Below are 25,688 nucleotides of genomic sequence, written 5' to 3'. Positions count from 1 at the left end.
CGCGGCAGCAGCGGCTCCAGAATGGTGAGCGCCGCGGTCCCCCGGCTCCGGCCCGGCGCCCCCGGCCCGCGCCCCGACCCCGGGGCCGGACACCCCCCCGCGCCCCGCACGCTCACCTAGGACCGGCCGGGATGCCGAGGTAGGGCGGGGGCCGGGCGGGGGCCGGGCCGCGCGCGGGCGCCGGGGTCAGGGGGTGGTGACCGCCCGGCCGGGGTGTCCGGAGCTTTGTCCGCGGGCGCGGGGCCGCGCGGGGGGCGGGGGCCGCGGGGTGCAGCCAGCCGGGGTCGAAGGGCAAGGCCAGCGGAGCCCCGAGCGAGTGCGGGGGCGCGAGGGTCACCTCCCGGGGGGCCGGGGGCAGCGAGGGCCGCTCCGGCCGCGCTGGGCACCCGCTCCCCGCTCCCCGCTCCCCTGGGCGCGCAGGCCGCTGCGGCCGGCGCCGGCCCCGGCTCGGGGTGAGCCTGCGGGATGGGGGATGGGGCGTCAGGATCTGCGGGTTCGGGTCCCCGCAGGATCCCGTGTCCGGAGCCCGGGACCTGCCCAGGCCCCTCCCACTCCGCCAGGTCTTTGTCCGGCGGCCCCTGAGCCGGAGGGTGGGGGCTGGGATCGCGGCCCGCGAGTCCCCGACAGCGTGACGGGCGGTGACAGGAGCCCGAGGCCGTCGGGCCCGCGGCCCCCCCTTTCTTCTCCGCCGGCCCGGAGAGCCCCCCGCCCCGTCGCGGGGTCGCGGGGCGCTGCGCTTACCTTCGCCCACGGCCGCGGCCGCCAGGGACACCCTCAAACTTTCGCACTCCGGAGGCCTCTCGGCGCACCCCGGAGTCCCCGCTGGGCTCCCGCGCGGGCGGCCCCGGGCGGGGCGCACAGTAGGTGCTCGGCAGGCGCGGCCGGCCCGGCCCCTGCGCCCCGCGCCCCCGGCTCCCGTTGGGGAGCGCGCCGCGCCCCGAGCCTGCGCCCGCGGCCGCCCGGAGCGCGGGGGTGGGCGGGCGGTTAAAGGGACGGTCACTAAATCAGGATTAGGCCGTGGGCTGTCAGCCGGCCGGGCCTCGTCTCCATGGAGACCTGATTTGGAGGAGAATGGAGGACGCAAGAATGTTTGCGGTCGTCCTCGGGCGCGGGGAGCTCGGGGGGCGCACCTCTCGGGGTCGGGGCGCGGCGCCCGCCCCGGGGCGCCTCGGGGGCGGGCCAGGGGGTGCCACGGTCCGGGGAACTCCGACCCCGCGGAGGGCGCCCCGGCCGCCCCGAGCCCGCGCCGCCCGCGCATCCTCCTGGACGCGGCCCGTCTGGGGTGCCCAGCGCCCCTCTCGGGGCAGCCGCCGGGAGCCCGTCCCCGCTGCGCCCGCGCCCCGGGAGACCCACGCGCGGGGCGGGGGCGCCGGGGGGCCGCGGGGCGGGGGCCGGGCGGGACTTCCTGGGGCGGGAGGGGCGGGGCCTGCGCGGCCGGGCCGGCCGGGGTGACAGGCCTCGTCTATCCCCCGCCCCGAACCGACCCCGTTTCACCGGTTCCCCCGATTCCGTCGGTGCGCGCGGTGGCCACCCTGGAGGGGCTGCTCCCGCGCTCCCCGGCCTCTCCTGGGGCTCGAGCTCCTGGTCGCTGGGGCCGAAGGGACGTCGCGCGCGGGGCAGCCGAGGCGCCCCCGGCCGGGCGCGGACAACCTCCCCGCCGGGCCGTCCCGGGAGGAGGAGCGGGGCCCGGCGCGGGCGTGGGGCCGGCCTCGGCCTCGGCCCCGCAGGCCTGCGAAGTGTGGTGTGAGGCGAGGCCGGGCTGAGCTGCCCGGAGCGCACCATTCCAGGGGCCAGGCCGGCGGCGGGCCGGGCAGCGGGACCCGCAGAAGCGCCGCGTTCCCGAGCCCTTTCTTGCCGTCCTCCTGGTCATCCATGGCCACCGGGCTTTTTATGGAGAAGAATCCCCTCCCTGCGCCGCCCCCTCCCCCAGCTTTATGGCTGAGATCTCAGCCTCTCTCCACGCAATTTCACGCCTCTCTGCCTTTGCCTGGCTGTTCCCTCCGCCGAATGCCTTCCCCATTGTCCCTGTCCTTCCACAGCCTCTCATTCTTCAGGGCCCAACTCGGATGCCACACTTCCTCCATGCAGCCTCCAGAGCCCCCCGCTCTTACCCCTCGCCCCTCCCCTGTGCCCCAGGCCTGCACCTGTGCCTCCCTCCAGCCTTTGTGGCCAGCCCACACTTGGCTTTGCCGCCCGGAGGACAGAGGTGGAGCACCTACTTCCCTGCACCTCGCCCCCACCTCGCCTGGCACGGGGCTTGGCACCTTCTGGGTGCCTTGTAAATATTTGCTGGCTGAATAAAAAGGGTTTTGTCAGGACAGCCTGCCAAGCATGGGAACTGGCCACTTTCAAGCAAACAGCTCTGTCCTCCCTGGTGGGTGGAGACCCCTGGGTGGGTCTCCTCCTCCTTCACAGTGCCGACCCTCCCCCACCCCCCAAGTCCAGGGAGGACTTTGTCCTTTCCTTTCTCCACAGACCAGCATTCTTCCCCTGCCATTATCATCCCGTTAAACAGAGAGACCAGTCAGGATCCATATGGATCACATTAACAATTACTTATTATCTGGGCCGCGACTGCCCCCACGCTCCACCCCAGCTCCTAACTGCTGCAGTTGTGGACCCTTAGGAGTCCAGCCTCCTTGCCCCCCACTCCCGCCTGCCCTCCCACCCCAGGCCTCTTGGTTAGCCGGGGAGGGCAGGGGACAGGCTGGACTCCCGTACCCTCCCTGTGTCTTCTAGCAGAACTTTGCTTCTTGACTTGGCTGCCAGTTAATGACTCCTTTACCCGATTTAATGAAAACCAGGTTCCCAGCAGGCGTGTGGCTCGGCGAGGTTCTAGGACTGCAGTAGGGAGAGGCGAACCCCAGGCTCGGGAGCACCTGTGGTCAGCAACGCCAAGCCCCCACTTGCCAGCGGGCAGAGGTCGTGGGCAGGGGGCGAACCGCACGAGCCTGGCCACCAGGTACGCGGGCGTCTTCTGCATCTCAGCCCTGGGCCGGTCCTGCCCGCCTCCCGGCGCTGGCGGCCTAGTAAGGAAGAGCAGGCAGAGGGGCCCTACCGTGCTGTGGGGCGCTGGGTCTGAAGCATCATGTTGCAGAAAAGCAAGAAACTTGAGTTTCCTGGAGTGGCAGCGGAGTTGGCAGATGAATCTGGGAGATGAAACTTACCTACCTCCCCTCCTCCAGGTCCCGACAGGTCGAGCCTCCGGAAGATGGGAGTGGAGTTTATAAGGAATGGTAGCCTTGGGAGGGCCCTTCAAAATTATGCGTTCTGGGGGTCCAGGGCTTTCTTTTGAGTTACAGACCCTTTCGAGGAAAGCACAAAAGCCATCCCAGAAAACTCCACTTCCATCAGTTGACACCAGACACTGCCTTCTGCTTTCGAGGCTTCTAGGGCCCCCCGGAAGCACTTGGCAGCCCTACATCAAGAAACCCTAGCTCCAGTCCAGCCCCATTCATGTGCGGAGGGCAGCGCTGGGTGGGAGCCCAGGTTTCAGACCCACACTCAGCGCTGACTCCATGACAGGGGGGTGACACGAGCCAAGGGGTCAGGGATGCTGGGTGAGGCCTGCATTGCCTGGGCAGGGCACGGGTCTGAGTGTGTCACCAGGAGAGAAGATACCCGGGGTTTGTTTGCTCCAGGATCTGTCTGTCCCTGGGAATCAGGGGGAGGGGCAAGAGAGCCTAGCTGTTCTCTGAGCATTTTAATAACGCATCATAGCCAACACTCACGTGGTACTTATCAAACCCTGCAATGGGACTAAGAATGGCGCCCACCTCATAGCATTATCACGAGGAATAGATGAGGCAGGAGCTGGGAGCTGGACACCTGAGTTCTTCTTGAATGATGTGGGCCTGTGAGGACTTAGTCAGAAATGTGGGTCATAGAGCTCAGGGCTGCAACTGCTGTTGATGCCAGTATTTCCCCGCCAGCCCAGTCAAGGAGAGGCACGCAGCGAAACTGCCTTACGACTGTATTGGATATGGACGCTGTCAGCTTTGCAGTTTATCCCAGGACTGGAGGTGGGGTGGGTGAGGAATTCTCAGTGAATAAGAGTTGGGGGGCCTCCCTGGGGGCACAAGAGGTTAAGCACAACACTATGAAGCAATCCACAGCCTCTGCAGTATGAGTTTGATCCCCGCCCGGCCAGGGAGCAACCCATATGGTGCAGCAGACCTCTCCCGTCTCGCCCGCTGCTCCCCTCAGCAGTGTATTTCATCATTCTGCCTGTTCTGTTCCCTGCTCTGTCTCTGGTGAATCCTCTCACCCCGCCCCCACATCTCTGGCCTGTACCCCAATTCTTGTATGCATAAATAAATCTTAAAAAAAAAAGTTGGGCACTAGCCACAGGCCCATCTCCATGGGGCTGTGAACCCCCACCCCATTTTATGCTGATAAGTCATGCTCCCCCCCACCTCCCCACTCCGAGCCAGGCCCTGGGCTGCGAGGACACCTGCCACTCACCAGGTGTAATGATGCAAGCAGACATCGCTCTATCTGGGTCTCCATTTCTTCTTTTGAAAAAGTGAGATCATAGTTGACAGAGGCTCTGGCTTCAAATAGTGTATCCTCTTGCCTCTGAAGCACACACCTACCTCTGGTGACCCTCAGCGACTCAGATCCCGGGATTCTTAGACCCGCCTCTGGTGTGGAAGCACGTGTGTGACTGTTCTGGCTCCGGCAGGGTTTACCTGGGCCACCTGGAAGCTCCCTCCAAGGTAGAGTTGGGATGTGGGTGGACTCAGGACTCTGGCAAGGGGAGAACCAGCTTGATCACTTCGGGAATCTGGGAGAGGAAACTTATCTACCTCCCCTCCTCCCACGTCCTGACAGATCAAGCCTCCTGGCCCTGGCCGGGTTGGGTACCACATGGGGATTCACCAGGGAGGTATGGGATGAAATTGTCACAAAACCCTACTGCACATCTACTAGGCCCCAACATAACACAGGCGTACCGCAGCCGGCTTCCGGAGGGCGACCCACCAGAATTCCTGGGTCGTTCAGACTCCCTGCCCTTGCTGGGTACCGACATACAGGCCCTGAGTGGGTTTTCACGCCTCAGTCTCCCTTAACAGCCCTCGGCTTCCCACATGGACAGGGAAGGCCAGAGTGCGTCCCTGGCCCTGGTTTGCTTTGCCACAGGCATGAAGTGTGGCCACATGCACGGTGCACCTGGCAGGCCCCCGCCTGTGCCAGACCCGTCATTTGTCCAACGACCCTTATTTTCTGACGTGGTCCCAACTTCAAGGAGCCTGTGAGTCAGCTGGGAAGCATGAGGTCGGGAGACAGACTCTCCCCGTGTTCCCTCCGTAGGAGGGAGCCACTGGAGGCGCGTGAGCTGAGCAGTGGCCTGCGCACGAGGGCGCAGGTTGGGTGGGAGGGGAAAGGCCAGTGACTGGACAGCAGGCCCTGGCATCACTGGTGGAGTCCAAGGAGACTGAGTTTCCTGGGAGGCTGTGGCCGTGGGAGAGTTCACGGCTGCTGACTGGGCTGGTTAGCCCTTGGGTGCTCAGCCTTCGTTCTAGGCCAATGAAAGAAAAATGGGTAGGATTTAGGTTATATTGAAAAAAGACCCCCCCCCATCTTAATGCATTTCTCTTGACTCAGGAGGGCTCTCTGGGAGCCCTGGAAATCACCTCTACCCCCCGCCCCCAACCCCCTGCCCTTCAGAGGAGCATTCTCTAGGGACCAGGCCTACTCCTCTAGGAAGGGGACATTCGGAGTCTGTCTGCCATATTGTAGTCCTCTTGAGGCTGGAGTTTTAGGGTCTGAACCCCTTGTTGGGAGGAAGGAGCTACCTCAATGGGGTACGCAAGGTAGCTGGAGGATGGAGGGACAGGAGTTCAGTGTGGAGCTTATTGGGTTTGTGGTGCTTTTTATACATGCAAGTGGGGATGCCCAGAAAAACTGCAGCGGTGGGAAGAGCTCTGCACCTGCCCGCAAGTGGCCCCTCGATGACAGCCTCTGCTGAGGGGGAGCTCATCACTTCTAGAGACAACCCGCACGTTTAGAGACAGGGACCTAAGCCACCCACCTGCCAGAGAGGATGCCCCTCTTTTGGGGAGGGGGCGCTGCGCCAAGTTGCACAGGCTGCTGGAACAGAGCTTCAGGTATTTGGGGGCACTCGGCCCTCAGGCGTCTCCTGTCCACGAGTGCGGCCTGCAGCTGCCCACCGTCCCGACTCTCCCCTCGCTCACCTCAGGTGTGGCAGTGCCCATAACCAGCGCAGGGGGCTTAGACCTGCAGGGGTGAATTTGTTTCCACAGAACTACTTTGGAACGTGCTAAGTTCTGGGGTGTGGCTGAGTATGGGGTTGCAGTTTGAGGAGTGAGGGCTCGGGGGGCAGTGGGGGATGGCGGGATAGACGGATACCTTGGCTTCCTTGGCTGCTGCATGGCAACTTCAGCTGCTCAGCCCAGGCTGGAAAGCACCAGAAGGCAGACTGCCCCCGGGGTGGCAGCGCTTGCTCCCCCACTGGGGGCTTAGGCGAGTTCACCGTGCCTCCTTTCTCCTCCGGGAGACCCCTTCCACCTGCTTTCTAGGGTCACTGTAAGGCTTCAATGAGCCAAGTCATTTTGAGAAGAGCTGCACGCGCCTGTCGGAACCCCATGCCCAGCAGACAGACAGACAGAAGGAATTACTTCCGGTGGGACTGACAGATAGGAATGGCACCCTACCCCAGTTTCTCTTTCTCTCTGTTTCTGTGGTCCTGCAGGGGTAGGGGGGGCACCCCCTTGAGGACAGCCCTGCCCACTCACACCCAGGTAGACCGGCCAGGCCACATAGCTTGAGTTACTCACCTCGGCACCCCTGGGGCTGGGGAGGGTGTCAAGGGGGCAGGGACAGCCCTGGGGACGCCCAGGTGGGCTGTGTGGACCTGCTTCATGCCTCTGCTCAGGCTGGGTCCTGAGGGAGCCTCATGCCCACCCCTGCTCCCAGGGAGGGGACAGACCTGGGGTCGGGAACACGGGATCACTCAGGCTTTAAAGTTCAGGCTTTTTGGAGGTGACAGGCCACCCAAACTGACTCAAGTCAACCTTGGGTCCTAATCCTAGTGTGGGGGGGTGGGGGGCTAAGACCTGTGCTCTGTGCCCCTGAGGAGTTCAGGCTCGAACTGTATTCCAGGGTCATGGATTCCCCTGTAGCCCCATGTGCTTTTCATATTTTATGCCCCTCAGCTGTACAGGGGCATCACTGATAAATAACATGGACCCATGCATTTTAATCCTATGCACAGAAAAGGACTTTTTGAGAACAGGACACTGTCTTACCAGGTTGCAAAAGGGGCTGATGACTGGAAACGGACGAAGAGCCCTACCCTCCACCCCACACCCAGGCAGGGCCTAGTCCTGAGGGACAAGCAGCCCCAGCCCCAGCCCCTCAAGGAGACACGCGCTGGGAAGGGGGTGCCCAGCCTGGGAAGCCTGGTCCCCAAGCTGAGCGGTAGCCATGGCCTCCCTCCTGCCCCCCACCGGGCGTACCTGCTCACCAAGGCCCTCTTCCTGCCTCCACACTGTAGAGAGAAGCTGGGCTCCTCAGAGATGTTGACACTTGCTGGGGCAAAGCATAGGGCTCGACTGCAAATCTCTGTGCCTCAGTGACAAAGAAAATAATCTTTAAAAAGAGGAATGACCTAGAACTACTATTACTACAGTAGAAAAGTGCTCTGAAGACCCTGCTTTTCCGACCACCCACCATCGTTGAATCAGGCTTTCTGAGGGAGGGGATTTGGGGGGGAAAGGAATAGCAAGGGGCTGCTGGGCTAGAGAAAGCTGTGCAAAGGCCCAGGGGCAGGGAAGGGAGTGGGGAGCTCAGTCTCACAGGTGACGTCAACTGAGCCCTCTCGTGGGAGGCAGTCAGCGACATTAAGGCCAAGTGATGTAATAACTTGGGGTCACCCCGGCCGCTGATATGGCTGGAGGGGCCAGAATGGCTGAGGGTCTGAGGCTGGAAGGAAGGACAAGCGATCCACCTCTGTGCCAGGCTCAGGATTGCGTCCACTCAGTGGTCCGTGGGGCTGAGTCTGTGTGTCGGACAGAAGGCCCAGCCCTGCCGCCGTGCGGATCTGGGGGGCTGGGCAGTGAGGTCAGATGTGGGCAGCAGTGGTGGGAGACGTGAGAGCTGTGGCTGTGGGAGAGAGCGCCTCAGGGGCTCAGGCCAGCAGGATGGGTGGAGGCTATAAGAGGTATCAGGGCCTCCAGGGCCGCCAGCCTGGGAGAAGGGACTCTGCAGAGAGAAGGCAGACTTGTTCTCCCTGGTGTGTTGAGTCTGAGGTCTTGGTGGGCATCCAGGGGGTCCTAAGGATTCTCACCCAGACTCCTAACCCCCCTCTAAGATTCCCAAGGAGGATGAAAAATGTGGCTCAGGATGAAGTGGATCTGGTATGGTGGGATCTCAAGGGAACCTGAAGGGTCATGCGACCAGTTCCTAAGTGACAGAGTTGTGCGTGTGCACGCGGGGTGGGGGTGGGGGGCGGCACAGCCGGGCCCTGGGCTCCTCCCTCTATTGGCAGAGGAGGAGGTGGTGAGAGTGGCCCAGGACAGGTCAGAGGGGCCAGGGGTCAGGCTAGGATGGAGTCATGGGAGTGAGGTGGGGCCATGATTTCCAGATGGACCCCTGGGCTTGCTAGGGTGGGCTCAGAGACCCCTAATCCTGATGTCAAGTCCCTAATGGAGACCCAGGAGCAGCCAGGGAAGGCTAGGAAGGGGAGAAGGGAGGGGCGTGTCTTGCAGTGGAACAGGCTGCAGTCCCCGCCAAACAGCCAGCCGTGGGGACTTATGATCACGGAGACCAAGCCTCAGCCCAGTGCGCAGTGGCTTCTGGAAGATAACAGCCTGGCCTCTGGACCTTCTGGAAAGCAGAAGGGTAACCCTCCCATCCCTTTCTGTCATTTCTTGGGGACTTGGAACTGAAGTCTGTCCCTAGCCTGGTCCAGGTCGCACAAGAAGTGAGAAGAGGTTGCTGGGAGGGGCGTGCTGTGCTGCCTTTAGAGCAACTCTCTGGCCTGCAGGACCCCTTGCACTTGCCTTTCCTCCCTGCAGCACAGCCCGAGGCAGCAGGGAGCAACAGATCAGTCTGGACACCCTTCACTGAGAAGCCGGTGGCTGGGAGCCTGGAACTCCCAGAGGTACTGCTGGTTCGAAAGAGAACCCTGCTTGTTAACCCGAAGGGTTTTCTGTTGCTGAAATTTCAAGCAGCCTAAGTGAAGCAAACAAAATCTAGGCAGGTAAAGATAAATTGTATTTTCTGTGTGGGAAGGAGCAAGGGCAATAAATATTAGGGCAGGGCCTCCCTGGTGGTGCAAGGGGTTAAGTTGCAGCCTATGAAGCTGTCTGCAGCCTCTGCAGCAGGAGTTCGATCCCCGGCCAGGGAGCTACCCACATGGTGCAGCAGACCTCTCCTGTCTCTCCCGCTGCTCCCCTCAGCAGTGGATTTCAGTCGATCTGCCTGTTCTGCTCCCCACTCTGTCTCTGGTGAGTCCTCTCACCCCCCACAATTCTGGCCTGAACCCCAGTTCTTATATGCCTAAATAAATGAATAAATCTTTTTTAAAAAAATAAATATTAGGGCAGTTCCTCCTTCCTGGTGTCTCCAGGGAGAAGGGGGAGAGGACACTGGAGTCCATATTCTTGGATATGGCCTAGTGGGGGGGAGGGGCAGGGCTCAGGGCAGCTATAATACCCGGAGGGTCCAAGAAAACCTGCAGGGGCTGCTGGAGAGAAGGGGTGGCGAGGAAAGCAGGGCTTCAGAGCTGGGAAAGTGATTAGCAGTGCTGACGAGGCTGAAGGCGGCCTGACAACCCCAGCACAGGAGAGAAAAGCTGCCATTCACTAGGGCAAACAAAGATGACCACTGGGGCAGGCACCCCCCAAAAGGCAGCCAAGGGCAGGGGGTCCAGGCAGGTCCCCAAGCCCAGGGGACGGCTGTACCTCATGGGGGCTGCGGTTGGGATGAGTCTGCAGATGCAGTGTTGGGAGCCTGGCCAGAGTCCAGCTCCTGACTCCCGGGGACCTTCTGCCAGAGCAGGGGAAGCCCAGGAGCCACCCCCAACTCCCTGGGGGAGTAAGGGGCCGTTTGATCAGTGAGTGTGTAAATTGGGATTTTATGGCTCGCTTAGTCACTGCTGGAGCTGGGGCCCCCAAATTCCTCTGTGCCCCAGAATGCCTAATCTAGTCTCGAGCTTTCCCCTAGGGGTGTGGGGGGGGACACTGGAGCTTTCCCCTAGGAGTGTGTGTGTGTGGGGGACACTCGCACAGGCCCTCACCCGTGTCCTGCTGCGTCTCCTCCCAAGGCCCCAGGCTTTGTCATTGCGGGTTGAGCAGTTCAAATGTGCTAATACACTCCCTGGGGGCCCGCTGGGCAGTGGGACTTCCCCTTCTGCACTGTGATTGGCCGGAGAGACCTTGGAGGGGGGGTTCTTGGCAGCAGCTGGGAGTGCGTGCCTCTGTTTGAGGGGAGGGGTTGGGGGTGTCCATCCTGCTCAGGCCACTGGGCAGAAACAAAGGCTCTCTACCTAGCCTGGAACCAGGATCATGCCCAGGACAAGCTGCGTCCCTACCTGGTCAGGCTGCTCAGGGAGCCCACCTGCACGTCTTCAGAGCCTCTCACTCCTCACCACACCGTGGGAACTTGCTCACCGGGTGCTGAATGGAGGGACGGATGAGTGGCCACATGAGTGACTGCATTTTTGACAGAGGTTGTGTCTCCTGGAACAATCCGGCACCTAGCAGATTCCTAAGCCTACCCCAAGACTCCTAAATCACCCGCTCCCCTCCCGAAGCTGCCCGTTGGCCCCGGCCTGGCCACGCGAGGCTAGACATGAGGGACAGGAAGCCTCAGGGGACACAGCTGGGCCCCCCAGACTCTGTGACCACTTGAGATTGCTTTCACTGTGGTCACGTTTCGCCCTCCCCGCCGGCCCCCATCTGTCCTGGGGTTGGGTGAGGATGAGGATGGTAGGCCAGAGGGGGAGGAGAGTGGAACAGCTGAGGGGGGAGGGAAGGACACACAGCCCCAAGGGCCAGATGACAAACTGCCCTGTCCTGCCATCCTCTCCCCTTCAGCGCCCCCTCCTTCCCCTTCAGCTCCTGGCGGCAGGCGGGCTGGACGGGCGGGGCTGGTGGGAGGCCGGTCCAGCTAGCCCGCCTGCCTGGCCTCCCTTTGGGCTCCCGGGGCAGCTGGGGTCCTGCCTGGGAATCCTGAGGAGGGGAGACCGAGTCCTAAGGAAGTCCACCTGGAGACCTAAGAAGGGAGGCTCCGTTCAAGCTCAGAGAAGGCCGCAAAGTCTTGCAGTGCGGCGCGAGGCTCCAGGATGCGGCCTGGCTGGGCCGGCCCAGCGCTGTCCAACCCGCAGCCGCTCCCATGCTTGCCTGCTGGGCACTTGGAAATGTGGCCTGTGCCTTTGAGGACTTGACATTTTAATTTAATAATAAACCTTTATTTTAAAATGAATAATAGTAATTTAAATTTCTAAGGAATCACTTTTAATGATTTAAATTTAACCAGCCACCTGTGGCTAGTGGGTGCCACAGGACTGGAGGCTGTATTCAGAGTCAAGGCCAAGTTGTTGGGTGCAAATCCCAGTTCTGACCCTCCTGGCCTCGGGACCTGGAGCAGAGCTCTCCGCAGCATACAGTGCTCCCTCCACAGCCCGTCGGACGCCCCCCGATGGGGAGTCATCTGCTCTGGTGGGTGGCTGTACTAGCCCTAGGAGGTTCTAGGTCATCAGGGGAACAAACACCCAGAGGCAGGCCAATAGCCCAGAGCAGGACAGGAGTGGCTGCACGAGCTCCAGACGTTGGGGTATCCTCGGCGCTTCCTTGGATGTGTCAGTCCCAGAAGGCTTCCTGGAAGCGGAGGGGGAGGAGGCACCATTGGACTGGAGCTGTGCCCGAAAGCATAGCCCTGTGAGGACCCTGTGCATGGCACCCGGGCACGTGTCCCAGGCCTGGGCAGGGAAGAGCTGGCGGAATGGACTGAGAGTCCCAGCTTCCCCTCTTGCTAGTCATAACCTTGAGAGAATCACACCAGCCTTTCTTCTTCCTCTATAAAATGGGAGAATAAGGCCTGACAGGGAAGTGGCGAGGGTAACACCGAATGGTCGCTGTGAAAGTTCTCTGCAAACACTAGAAAGCTGGGAGAAAGGAAGGCTTATCCTCAAGGGTGCTGGGCCCCTGGACTGGCCTCTCAAGACGACAACAGATGGTCACAGCTTGTCTGTGGCCCTGACCGCGGACACAGGCAGGGATTTCTGCACTCTCCCCTCCCCCAGCGCTGCACACGGCCCAGATGGGGGCCCACTTGGCCAGCCTGGCTCAGGCTGGCCTCCTGCTGTTTGGCATTTGACATATGAGGAGAGGAGTCCAGGGCCAGAGCACACCCCCACCCCCGCCCCAGAAGAGGAGCCAGACTGGCGGGGAGGCCTCACTACCTTGAGAAAGTGGGACCCTGAGGGCCCTGATCTCTTTAACATGTGTCCGGTGGCCTTTGATGGGAAATCCATCGCCCCTGTTGTCCTCGCCCAGAGGCCTGACTCGGGGAAGAAAGGAGTAAGATTTTTAAAAAAAAGGTCAGGTGGAATCCCTGGGGGCTGGCGTGGAAGCCCCTCAGCTCCAGCCAGATCAGGATGGGCGTTTCCTCGGGGTGTCACGAGACACCCCTAGCCGCTCCCGAGGGCATGTCTTGGCTTTGCCTCTTACCACCATTCCATGTGGGCTCAAAGGCCTGCTTCTCATCTTTGTTTGGCTCAAGAGGCGATTTCAAGGCTCTCTGCTCATCCATCCGTCCATCTGTCCGTCCCTTCTACAGGCTAAGAATCTGTTACCTGCCAGGCACTGTCCTAGGTGCTTGGGACATGACAGTGAGCGAAACAAAGTCCCCGCTCCAGTGGGGCTTCCTAGTGAGCGAAAGAGCAAAGCAGCGAGCAGGTGAGATTATGGTGAGCGGCGGGATCAGGTGGAGGGGCTGGCTCTGAAGAGGGGTGTCTGAAGAGCGAGGCAGGCCAAGGGCAGCTAGGTGAGGGCCGGGTGTGGGGCAGCAGGGAAGCCGGTGTGGCTGGAGGGGAGGCCTGAGGGTAAGGGAAGCAGATTCTTTTGGACCTGGACGACACCCGAGGACTCTGGCTTTTATTCTGAGTGAGCTGAGCTGGGTAGGCGCCCTATTTTCATGGACCATCGTAACTGCCCTGCTGAGAAGAGGGCGTCGGGGACACGGATGGGGAGATGAAGGGGGAGCCACGTGTCATGCAGACGGGGGGGGGGCACTGGAGGTGGGAGGAGAGGTTGTGGTTTGGACAGATTCTGATGCCACGGCCAGTCTGGTTAGATGGTCTGGGATGTAGAAGGGACGTTAGTGATGAGCCCGAGGGCTCTGGCAGCAGTTGGAAAGGATGAAGCTGCCACTTCCTGAGGCGTGAGGAGGGGAGGCGGAGGTGCGGTTGGGATGAGGAAGTCAGGATTCGATTGTTGGACATGTTGTTGTGCCGATTAAATATCTGAGTGGAGGTGTCAGAAAGGATGTGCCAGCGGGGAGGGCAGGGAGGAATCTGGGCTGGAGAAGCATGTTTATCCTCCACGCACAGACCATGGCCAAGGTCAGGAGACCGGATGGCGGGACTGAGGATAGGGGAGAGAAGTGCCAAGGCCTGCGCTCAGCAGGGCTCAGAAGGGAGGTTGAAAGGAACCTTGGACAGAGGCTGAGGAGAGGGGCGAGGGGAGCCAGTGAAGTTTCTGGACGGGTGGGGTGATTAGCTGAGTCTAGTGCTGCTGAGCCGAGAACAATGTGGTCATGCACAGAGGTGGCTGGGGTGCTGTGAGCGTGACTGGAAATGGGTGAGAGAGAATAGAAGGATCAGTCGGCGTAGGGAACCTATAAACTGCTTTCTGGTTTTTTGGTAAGAAGCAGCAGAAAGCAATAGGTGGAGAGAGTGGGGAGCAGAACAGGCAGACTGACTGAAGCACACTGCTGAGGGGAGCAGCGGGGAGACAGGGGAGGTCTGCTGCACCATGTGGGTAGCTCCCTGGCTGGGAATCGAACTCAGGCTGCAGTGGTGATAGCGCTGAGACTTAACCCCTAGGCCACCTGCGTGTGTCTTTGCCTTCCTCTCCCCTCCTCCTTCCCAGCCTTTCTTTGGTCATGACCAAGTTCACCTTGTCTTCCTGTCAGATGAGCGTCCCTGAGGATGGGCCTCAGTTGGAGTCGGTACTGGCCTCTAAGGGTCCAGCCCACCGCAGGCGCGATGCCAGTGTCTGCTGCTGGCTGGAGGGGCAGGTGTTGCTACAGGACAGCGCGTGCAGCCAACGGGCTGGCGTCTGTGCAGGCTGCGCTCTGGGCCTGCCTCTCTCTGGCAGCCTTTGGTTTGCCCCTTAAACATCTAGTGCGCCCCGCACACTCTAGGCTGTGCCGGCCCGCAGAGTCCACGGGGCAGGGTCTCTGGGGTAGGTTCTGCGTGTCTGGTCGTGTCTGTTCACTGGGGGAAGAGGCAGTCGAGGGGTGCCAAGGCTGTGGAGGGGTTAGCGGTCCTCTGAAGCCTTCTTGTCACCCCTTCTTCCCCTCCCGAGTTGGGTGACAAAGTTGGCAGGACGGGGCAGGGCCCGAGGGATGGGGGAACAGTTCTGTTCAAGTCCTGCCAGGCGGCAGAGACTCCTGGGCACGAGTTGTGAGTAACAGGCAAAAAGCTTGAGACGAAAGGCCTGTGGGAGCCGCGGAGCGCAGCCGGCGCGATCTGCACCCGAGCCCAACCACGGGATTCTGCTCTCCACCCGCCTGGTCCCGGGCCCAGACAATGGAGGCCCGAGGCGCGAGCAGCTCGCCCAGGAGTTCCTTCTCCACTCAGGCCTGCAGCCGCCACACGGCCGCCCGCTCCCTGTCCCGCCCCAGCCCCGCTCCGTCCAGCCCTGGCTGCCCGCGCCGGCGGGTGGGATTCTGAGCCGGCTAAGCTGGGGAAGGGTTGAGGGGTGTCAGAGCCTCCTTCGGGGTGGGGGTGGCCCCTGCACGGCTGCACTTCCGTGCACCCTGATCAGTTGTACTCTCCGGGGTTCCTGGGAGCAAGACGCCGTCTCATTGGATGCCTGAGCGTTGGTGCCGGGGGCTGGGCCTCTGGCTTCTGGTCACAGTGACAGCGCCGAGGGCCCCCGGCCGGGGTGGGGCCACCTAGGAGCTGCGTGGGGGAACACTCTGCTTCGCCTTCGCTACCCTCCCCCACTGCGTCACGCTGGACTCCACGGGCGTCTCCACACATAGAGCGATTTCGGGGGTCCTATAATTTAACTCAGTCCTGACACTGTCTCCCGGGGATGCTGTCACGTCCCCAGGCCCAGCCGACCTCCCCGCCCGGCCAGCCGCCTATTCAGGTCGTCGTGGTGCTGCCGACGCGTCAGCTGTGCACGCGGGGCTCCCGTGGCGCCGCCTCTGGCTCGACGGCTTCGCCGGAGTTCTTCCCAGACCCCACGGAGCCAACTTACTCACTCGATTACCAGTTTGTTAAGCAGGTTCCAGACGCACAGGGCGAGGCATGTGGGAAAGGGCGGCGCCTCCACACCCCGCGCCCCTCTCCCGGCCCGTCCACGGGTCTCAACCTGGGAGCTCTCCAAGCCCCATCCCTCTTGGTTTTGTGGAGCCTTCAAAAGGCAGGCGTGGGCCTCCCTGCTGGCGCAAGGGGTTAAGCACCGCACTATGAAGCGACCCGCAGCCTCTGCAGCACGAGTTCAATCCCCGGCCGGCCAGGGAGCAACCCACATGGCGCAGCAGACCTCTCCTGACTCGCCCGCCGCTCCCCTCAGCAGTGTGTTTCGTCAGTCTGCCTGTTCTGTTCCCCGCTCTGTGTCTGGTGAATCCTCTCACCCCCCGCATCTCTAGCCTGTGTCCCAGCTCTTGTATGCATAAATAAATAAATCTTTAAAAAACAAAAAAAACCCAAAAGGCAGGCATGACAGATGAAATCATGGGCCACTGCCGACTAAAAACCACCCCCAGGTTCTCTCCTCTCTGGGGTGTGTGTGTGTGTGTGTGTGTGTGTGTGTGTGTGTTCTAACCTCTCATCTTGGCTGGTTCCTCCGGGAACCAGGCCTCATCCTTAGGTTATAGAGGGTCTTTCCAAAACTTACATCTTTTTTTTTAAAGATTTTATTTTTATGCATACAAGAGCTGGGGTACAGGCCAGATATGGGGGGGGGTGAGAGGGGAGCAGCGGGCGAGTCAGGAGAGGTCTGCTGCGCCATGTGGGTTGCTCCCTGGCCGGGGATCGAACTCATGCTGCAGTAGCTGTGGTTAGCTTCATAGGTTGCATCTTAACACCCCTTGCGCCACCAGGGAAGCCCCCAAAATCACATCTTAACAAGTACTCCGGTGTTACTGAAAGGGGTTGGCTAATGCATAATAAGATGCCCACCTCACCTGTATTCCTCTGAGGCTATTTCCAAAAATGAAGACAATAGACCAAATATTATAGCAAAAAATATTCCCATTGCTCTTAGGCTTAGTATTTTGGGAGCTGTGAGCCAGGGACAGTGGACAAAGACTAAACACAGTTTTCATGTTGTAAATCAAAGTATTACAGTACCCTTGGCATCATCCAGGTGGGGAGAAGTTGGCACAGAATGCTTTGGCCATTTGTGAAGGCTGAATTGCTCTCTCATTGATCCTGGAGACCTTCTGAACTCTTTTTTTTTTTTTTAAAGATTTATTTTATTTTATTTTAATTAATTTATTTATTTATACAAGCACTGGGTACAGTCAGAAGCGCGGGAGGGTGAGAGAATTCACCAGAGCCAGAGCGGGGAGCAGAGCAGGCAGAAGGACGAAGTACACTGCTGAGGGGAGCAGCGGGCGGCAGGAGAGGTCTGCGCGCCATGTGGGACCCTCCTCTGGTGGCCGGGGAGCAGCCGGGGATTGAACCGGCACTGCAGAGGCTGCGGGCAGCTTCGCAACCCAGCGCTCAACCGCTGCGCCACCGGGGAGGCCCAACTTCTGAACTCTTAAGGAATTAAGGGGCTTAAGGAATTCTTTACCCTCGCATCCAGTTTTTCTTTCCACTACTCTTCATTGATCATCTATGAATTTGAAGGTAGAGTCTGGGTAGAGTGAAGGGAAGTTCTAGCTTTCTGCGTGTGCGAGGGCTCTTGGCTGCCAGGACCTGCAGAGTCCCTGGCACCCCCAGGGAAGGCCACAGAGCCAAGTAGGGACCAGTGCTCAGCGCGGGGATGTGAAAGTTTATCGGACGCAGGTTTGCGGGGAAAGGGACAGTTCTTTGGCTGTTTTGCATATGGCATTTATCCCTTGGGGTCAGGTTGGGTTGGTCTTCTATGATCAATATCCTCTCTGCCCCCACCTCTGGCTGATGAGCTTTTCTGACCCCACCTTAGATTCCTGGAAACTTCCACAGAGATTTAGTGTAAGTTAAGACCATCCCTACCCCCACCTCTGGTGTTTGTCCTTGGGAGACCTGCCACCCTGAATTTTTCTACTGAGTCTCCATCAGACTCCATCAGACTCGTGTATGTGTGTGTGTGTGTGTGTGTGTATGCACGCACACGTGAGAGAGAGAGAGGAGGTGGGGCGGGAGGGAGATATACATGGACATACGCGTGTGCGCCCTCAGCCGTGCCCGTCTGTGTGGGGTCCAGCGGTGTGAGCACCTGCACTGGTGTGTCCCAGGCTCACGTGGGCCCGCGTTCTCGGCCTGTGTGCAGGCCAGGCAGCCTCCTCCAGTCCTAGGCTGAGCCTGCTCTTTGGGTGGGTCTGGGTAGGGAGGAGAAATCCTTAACCCTGGCGCTCTGTAGTCACAGCCCGAGTCAGGCCGGGTCAAGGGTCTGGGTGGCTGGACCCTTAGGCCTCCTGGCGGCAGTGGGTGTAGATATAGAGTAAGAGGGAAGCGAGCTGCGCCGCCTGCTAAAATGGGAGAGACATGCCTGGGATGGAAGGGCCAGTATTTGGGGATTGTGGGTAGAGGTCAGGTGAACAGTGTGAAGATGAAGCCCCCCCACCCCCAGGGAGGGGCAATCCCGGAGTAGAGAGACGGGGGGGGGGGGGGGGGGGTTGCCCTGGGAGGACAGGTTTGGAGGATCAGAGGAGGGGGCTCCTGGAGGTCACAGCTGCGAGGCAGAGCAACCTGTGATGCCCAGGGCCCGGCGTGTGGTCCTGAGGGTGGGGGCTTGAGCAGCAGGATCCCAGTGAGAGCGGCAGGGAGGTCACTTTATGACAGGGATATGGTGAAGGAGGGGGTCGTGCAGGGGTGATGGGAATGTGTGGGGTTAAGCCCAGCACCAGGGCCTTCCTTCCTGTGTGTGTGTGTGTGTGTGTGGGGGGGTAGAACAGGGAAAAGGGACACTTCCCCCAGTTTCATATGCTCGGGTAAAGAATCACCGCGAAGGTCAAATCTTTTTCTTCCATTTTAAGGGGGCAAAGCCCTGGTAACAGGGAATAAGTAAAAAGAGGTCTGGGGTCCATGTCATAACACAGTATCTGCATTTGTACAACTCTGACATTACCTTGCAGAACAAGAACACTAGGGAGCTCCCCATGGCCACAAAGAATTGTTCCCTTTGATGCCAGGCAATGCTTGTTCTTTGGAGACCCCTCTCGGCAGGAGCTGAGAGCTGCGGCTCCGCCCACCCCCACCCCCCTGGGCCTACTGTCTCTGCTCTCTGCCCTCTTGCTGTGGGTGGCCAGGATTACCTCTCAGGTGGAGGCACGGCAACTTTAAGAACTTAATTTTCCCTTTTAAGTTTTCACATCTTTGGTCGATGCCTTCCCTATGGCAGTGGGCATGAGATTCCTTCATTTTCAAAGCCTGTCCTCTCCCACTGACAGCAGGTGCAGGCATAAGAGGCAGTGAGGGCCTCCCTGGTGGCGCAGCACTATAGAGCTATCGGCAGCCACTGCAGCATGAGTTTGATTTCCCAGCTGGGAAGCTGACCCACATGGTGCATGGCACAGCCGACCTCTCCTGTCTCACCTGCTGCTCCCCTCAGCGGTGTATTTCAGTAGATCCACCTGTTCTGTTCCCCATTCTGTCTCCAGCGAATCCTCTCACCCCCCACCCCCCACTTCTGGCCTACACTCCAGCTCTTGTATGCATAAATAAATAAAATAAATCTAAACCAAAAAAAAGGGGGGGCAGTGAGATCAACAGAGGTGGTGTTGTCAACAAGCGGCGCAGGTTTGGGCAACTGTGGAGAACCCAGAAGCAACTTGGTTATTTTCAGCGTCTTCTGCCACCCTCTCCACCACACGCCCGCTTCCAAGGCCGGGATCTCCTGGGCCCCCTCCAGGCTTGCAGTGCATGGCTAGGTGGGTTGTCACTGACGCGAGACTTCTGAGAGGGCAAGATCTGTGCCATACACAAGGCCGACGTGTGGGTTTATGAGTGTTCCAGAAGGTGGCAGTAAAGTGTCCTGAGGAAGGGACTAGGGCACATGCATTGGTGCAGCCCAAGCTTTCTGATGTCTCTGTGCTCTTCTGAAGGCGCTTGAGGTCCCCTGCCTTACCCTGCCGGGTCTCTAAGGACACCACCTCCCCGGTGAGGCCTTCTCAAGCAGACGTGGCATGTCCCCCGAGCCCGAGCATTAGGCACACACCTGTATTTTCCCTCCTCACAAAGCGTGTTGTCTGCCTGTCTCCTCCCCCTGGCTGAACCATCATATTCACCATTCGCTCTGCCCCGTGCCTGGCACAACACTTAGTATTTGGCCAATGAAAATGTGTTGCAGAAAAGATAGTGAACTTCGAAGGTGAACTTACATTTCTCAAGCGCAGGTTTGAGAAACGATCAGCAAACACCATTTCTGGGTCCATTCAGTCTTTGGGATTTTGTCCTCAGATCAGGCCAACTCACTGGAGCCACGTGCTGGACGGTGCCCTCCTCAGGCTGAGTCTCTTTTCACTAAGTGCCAAGGGACAATGTCAGAAGCAGCCGTGGAACACGTCTGCCAGGCTCATGGCACAGGCAGTTAAGAGGATACTGTTTATTCTGCCCCACAGGTCTGTGTGCTGAGGTCCAAGAAAGCTCTGCATCTCTATGCCAAGAACATTCTTGCTTCCTTTGAGGAATAGTGTTTCTTACTTTGCAGAGTGTGTCTGCTCCTGTCCCCTCTTTTGCTGGTTCTGGGAAGCTCTGAGACAACATTGTGACCCACTTTCTAGGACCCGCATTGCACGTACTAAGCCCCGCCTCCTCGGGAATATGGTGTCTGTCTTAAACAATCTTTTTGTACTGGGGTGAGACAGCCTGAAAAGGAGGCGGGTGGCCGCAGCTGCTCCGGGATCACTGCCATCGTGCACAGGGCTGGGTCTGGAAGCCCGGTGCTCTGAGTCCATCAGGTAGAGATGAAAAGAAACCAAGAAGAAAGAAGTGACTACCTCGGGGCAGGCCTCTGGGGTTTCCCAGGGAGCATGGGGTCTCCTACAATTAGCGGTTGCTTTGACCTTAAGCAAAGCTAGAGGTAAACAGAGCATTTAGGACGCAACTGCCGGGTCACTAGGCCAGGGCCCTGCAGGCCTCACTCACCCTCACACAGTCCCGGTGCCTCCCCTGCCAGTGCTGGGCGTGCAGCAAACATCTATGACTGAGTAAGTCCACCCGGTTTGACTATTCCCACCCGTTGCCTGACCCTGCACTGCATGTGTTCCAGAGGCCAGGCCTGTCCTGGCCAGGAAAAAGTAATGTTCATTGCCTGTAGGATGAGTTAGGGCCAGACATGTTTCCAGATCCCTCTTGGTGCTTGGGAAAGTATTTGCAGGTGACTTTAATCCCGGCCTGAGGGGCAAGTCAGGTGTGGTGTATCTGGTGCCAGAAGGGTGCCCGAGGAAGGTGGGCTGGTGGGGGCTGGGCCCCCGGCCCGTCCTGAGCTGCGGCCGAGGGGCTGGCTTGTGGCCAGCGGTGGCCGGGTCCTCAGAGGCCCCGCAGGAGCTCACTAGCCACTTCTCTCTCTTGCCCACAGTTCTGTCGAAGATGCACTGGACACCAGAACACGCCCAGCCCCTCAACCAGTGGCCGGAGCAGCACCTGGACGTCTCCTCGACCACCCCTTCTCCGGCCCACAAGTTGGAGTTCCCCCCAGGGGGTCGCCAGCGCTGCCACTACGCCTGGGCCCACGACGACATCTCTGCCCTCACCGCCTCCAACCTCCTCAAGCGCTACGCCGAGAAGTACTCCGGGGTCCTGGACTCGCCCTACGAGCGCCCCGCCCTGGGCGGCTACGGCGATGCCGCCTTCCTCAACGGCGCCAAGGCGGACCCCGAGCCCTGGCCAGGGCCAGAGCCGCCCTACCCCTTGGCCTCCCTCCACGAGGGCCTGCCCGGAGCCAAGGCGGGGAGCGGGGGAGCCTCCGGGGGCCTCGGGGGCTCCCCGGTTTTAGCCGGAAACCTTCCTGAACCCCTCTACCCCGGCAATGCGTGCGGCGGCCCGTCGGCGGCGCCCGAGTACCCGGCGAGCTACGGCGGCGGCTACCTGGCCCCCGGCTACTGCGCGCAGACCAGCGCCGCGCTGCCCCCGCCGCCCCCCGCCGCGCTCCTGCAGCCCCCGCCGCCCCCGGGCTACGGCCCCTCGGGGCCCCTGTACAACTACCCCGCGGGGGGCTACGCGGCGCAGCCCGGCTACGGGGCTCTGCCGCCGCCCCCGGCCCCGCCGCCGCCCCCCGGGCCCTACCTGGCGGCGCCCACGCCGCTGCCCGCGCCCGCCCCGCCCCGGCCGGCGCCCGCGCCCTACGGCTTCCCCGCCGCGGCCCCGGGGGCGGAGGCCGGGGTGTCGCTGAAGCGCAAGGCCGCGGACGAGGGCGCCGAGGGCCGCTACCGCAAGTTCGTCTACGAGCCCAAGGCCCCGGCGTCCGACGGCGCCGCCTACCCCGCGGGGGACCGCGGCGAGTGCCGGGGCAACGGCTTCCGCGCCAAGCCGCCGGGCGCCGCGGAGGAGCCGGCGGGCAAGTACGGGGGCGGCGGCGCCCTCAAGGCCCTGGGCGCGCCCGTCTACGGCCCTCAGCTCGAGCCCTTCGAGAAGTTCCCGGAGCGCGCCCTGGCGCCCGCGCCGCGCGGGGCCTTCGCGGTGCCGTCGGGGGAGCCCCCCAAGGGCGTGGACGCGGCGGCCCTGGAGCTGGCGGCCAGCAAGATGGTGGACTGCGGGCCCCCGGTGCAGTGGGCCGACGTGGCGGGCCAGGGCGCGCTCAAGGCGGCGCTGGAGGAGGGGCTGGTGTGGCCGCTGCTGAGGCCGCCCGCCTACCCCGGCGGCCCCGGCCCGCCGCGCACCCTGCTGCTCTTCGGGCCTCGCGGCGCGGGCAAGGCGCTGCTGGGCCGCTGCCTGGCCACGCAGCTGGGCGCCTCGCTGCTGCGCCTGCGGGGGGCGGCGCTGGCCGCGCCGGGGGCCGCCGAGGGCGCGCACCTGCTCCAGGCCGCCTTCGCCGCCGCGCGCTGCCGCCCGCCCGCCGTGCTGCTCATCAGCGAGCTGGACGCGCTGCTGCCCGCCCGGGACGACGGCGCCGCGGCCGCGCTGCAGGCGCCGCTGCTGGCCTGCCTGGACGGCGGCTGCGGCGCGGGCCCCGACGGCGTGCTGGTCGTGGGCACCACCTCGCGGCCCGCCGCCCTGGACGAGGCGACCCGCCGGCGCTTCGCCCTCCGCTTCTACGTGGCGCTGCCCGACGGCCCGGCGCGCGGGCAGATCCTGCAGCGCGCCCTGGCCCGGCAGGGCTGCGCGCTGGGCGAGCGGGAGCTCGCGGCCCTGGTGCAGGGCACGCAGGGCTTCTCGGGCGGCGAGCTCGGGCAGCTGTGCCAGCAGGCGGCGGCCGGCGCGGGCCTCGCGGGCCTGCAGCGCCCCCTCTCCTACAAGGACTTGGAGGCGGCGCTCGCCAAGGCGGTCCCCAGGGCCTCCCCCAAAGACCTGGACTCGTTCGTGGAGTGGGACAAAATGTACGGCTCCGGACACTGACGGCGCGCCGGGAGCCGCCCGCCCGGCCTCGCGCGCCCTCCGCGGCGGGAGGGCTGTGGCTTTCCCCGAGCCGCCTGGGGGGGGGGGGGGCTGTGGACGGATGTTTTTTCGTGGAAGGAAAACGCTTCTGCTAGGCAGAGAGTCGCCATATGCGCGGTGTACTCAGGTGTTCCCTATTTATTGTGGACGGGAGGCTCCCCCGGCCCCGCCGACGGCTGAGGAACCCCAGCTTTCTCTCCACAATCCCTTCGTCTCCTCGCTCTCGGAACGGCTCCCTCCTCCCCCCCAGCTCCCTGCCCCACACCCTTCTAGTCCCCGGGTAATTCTCTGCCCCCCCAGGCTTTGGCACTAACCAAACTGACCCGCCCCCCTCCCCTTCTCGCTGTCTTTATCTTTGCTCCCCACCCCCCACCTTCCCCTACACCCCCCTCTGCTCTTCTGTGTCCACCCCTTGCTCCCCAGCCGCCCCCGGGGACCGAGGACAGGCAGGGACCCGCGGGTCACCCAGCTGAAACCTTGGGTCTGGAGGGTGTGTCTGCGGGGTGGGGGGTTGGGTGGGTCAAGGAAAAAGCACCCAAAGAAGGTTTCTTTTTTGTTTTTGAGGGGGAAGCCCCGGAAATGTAGCTTGTTTAATATTTTAGGCCTCTTATTTTTGTAAGATGTGTAGAACTGCCATTTTTCTTTTTCTTTGACAACTCAGGAAGAAACTGACCTCAGAAAGAATGTTAGACTTTGGCTGCTCTCCTGTGTGTCCCCCCCAACTGTCACCCCCCAGGGGAGCAGGTTCCCTCAGAAGACTCAGAAAGTGAGCCTTGCGGGGAAGGGGAGAGGAAGCCTCAGGCCTCGCTGAAGCCCCTGCCTGCCCTGGGACAGAAGCAGAATGTATTCCAGGGCTTCCTCTCAGGCCCAAGGCTGCAGGCGGGGGAGGGAGGTAGGCCGCACTGAAGAGAGGTGGGTGTCCATGCCCACCCGGCCGCCCTTCGACTCACTGTTTGTGTTTGCTGTGAAAGACTGTCCAGAGTTGGTCTGCCCTTGTCCACGTCCTGCTCCGGACCCCAGAAGCCTGCTGAGGGGGCCTCCGTGGGAGGTTACCTAGGTAGAAAGGGCATCATTTTACCTGGCACGAGAGGACTCCTGTACCTGGCTGACGGCTCCCTCGGGAAGGAAGACACGTGGCCACCCATCTGGCTGGCATTAAACTCTACACAGACCTGGCCTTGCCTGGCCGGGGGAGGTGTGGGCACCCGTCTGGGAAGGGTCCGGGGTGCCCATTCTTCGGTCCTGGGTCTGGAGCCCCTGGGCTGCACCCTAACGGGGGTGGGGTGGGGTGAGCGGGCTGTTTTTCCTTGACATTGGCAGTTCATTTTGAGTTTCATGCAAACTTGCCACCAGAAAGCAGCCCAGGCTTGGAGGCTCTGAGAAGCACCTCTCTCTCCTCACCACACCCCAGATGGGGCTTCAGTGGTTTGCCTCCTTCCCCCATCTCAGGACTCTGGTCTAAAGGGGAGGGGGTGGTAGATAGGCCCTCCCCCCTCCCCTCTCCCACCCCAGCCTCCCGTCCTGTTCCCCACTAGTCCATTCGGTTCCTACAGTCTCTGCGCCACCTCCTGTTCCCAGCCGGGTGTCCGTGGGGGATATTTTCAGGTGCCAAGGTGCAGAGGGCCCACGCGGGCCCAGGAGCTCTAGCAGGGAAGCTGCTCTGTCCCTCTCCCCCACCCCTTCTCCCTCTCCGTGGCGGCGGCTGATGGCAGGATGGCAGGACTCCCGTGTCTCAGAAGCCAGGGGCCTCCGGGCTGGGCTATGAAAGGGCCAGGGAGCAGGGGCAGGGCGGGGAAAGTTCTCTCAGGTGTGTGTAATGTATATGGGGGGGTTTAAGGGTTTCAGGGAGAAAGAAACTCACTGGCGGAGAACCAGGGCCCCACCGCCCTCTCTACTGGCCTTGGGGAACTTTGCACAAGGGACAGCCCCGGTCTACCAGCACCTACCTCATGGATCCTGGCGCGGGCAGGGGAGGGCAGGTCCGGCTCTGGCAATGTTGGTGGGGGGGGGGGCATACCAAAGAATCCAGGGGCAGGGGCCGGGGGAGGGCAGACTCAGCAAGCGGGCCCTCTCCTTCCTCTGCCCAGACTGGGGTTGGGGTCATCTCCTCCAGCTGTAACCATTTCTACCTCATTTTGCTGCGTGTTGTACATGGACGTATTTATCTCCTGTCTGATGATGCTCTGCAGTTGTGGTCTTTCTACCTCAGAAGAGACTGTATTTTAAAAGAAAGTATTACACAGTATTAAAGTGATGATATGTGGTTTCCAGAGGATTTCTTGGGGGCAGCGGCATGTGGGGAGCCCTCTGAGGAGTGCTTGGGCATCCAGCCACTGCCGGTGGCTCTGTGGGAATTCCTTTTCCTTTGGCACATGATGCGTGTGGGCTCCACACTTGCACTCCTGGCAACCAGGAGCGGGGCACTGAGGCTGCAGGGCGAAAAGCCACACTGGGGCTCTGACAGCCCCCAGACCCCTTCTGCAATCCTGAGTTCTCAGAGGCTCAGAGTTGGGGCTGACTCACTGTCCCTCCAGAGCCCTGAAGTGTCAGCAGCAAAGAAGGGCTGACGTGTCTGGTGAGTGAGTGAGTGAACAAATGCGTGCATGAGCAAAGGCGTGGGTGGAGGAACAGGAGCCGAAGAGGAGGCTTTACCTGGTACCTGGACGGTGGCCCTTGTTGCACGGAGGTGGGCTGCGCTTCCCATCCTGTGCTGCAGAAGTGGAGGGATGGCAGGGTG

General features: G+C 61.4%; 1 protein-coding gene across 1 annotated transcript; it reads left to right on the top strand.

Annotated features, from left to right (window-relative positions):
- Positions 1–495: 495 nt before the first annotated feature.
- FIGNL2 (fidgetin like 2) lies at positions 496–22,912 on the top strand (the record flags this gene model as incomplete). The annotated part of the gene is made up of 2 exons (XM_084256364.1): positions 496–580; positions 20,937–22,912. The coding sequence occupies exon 2, from the start codon at positions 20,948–20,950 to the stop codon at positions 22,910–22,912; it is 1,965 nt and encodes a 654-aa protein (XP_084112490.1). The 5' UTR covers positions 496–580; positions 20,937–20,947.
- Positions 22,913–25,688: the final 2,776 nt, after the last annotated feature.

This window comes from Talpa europaea, assembly GCF_964194135.1.
Source record: "Talpa europaea genome assembly, chromosome: 15".
Lineage (NCBI taxonomy): Eukaryota > Metazoa > Chordata > Mammalia > Eulipotyphla > Talpidae > Talpa > Talpa europaea.
Note: the sequence above shows the minus strand (reverse complement) of the source record. Positions and strands in the feature narration are given on the sequence as shown.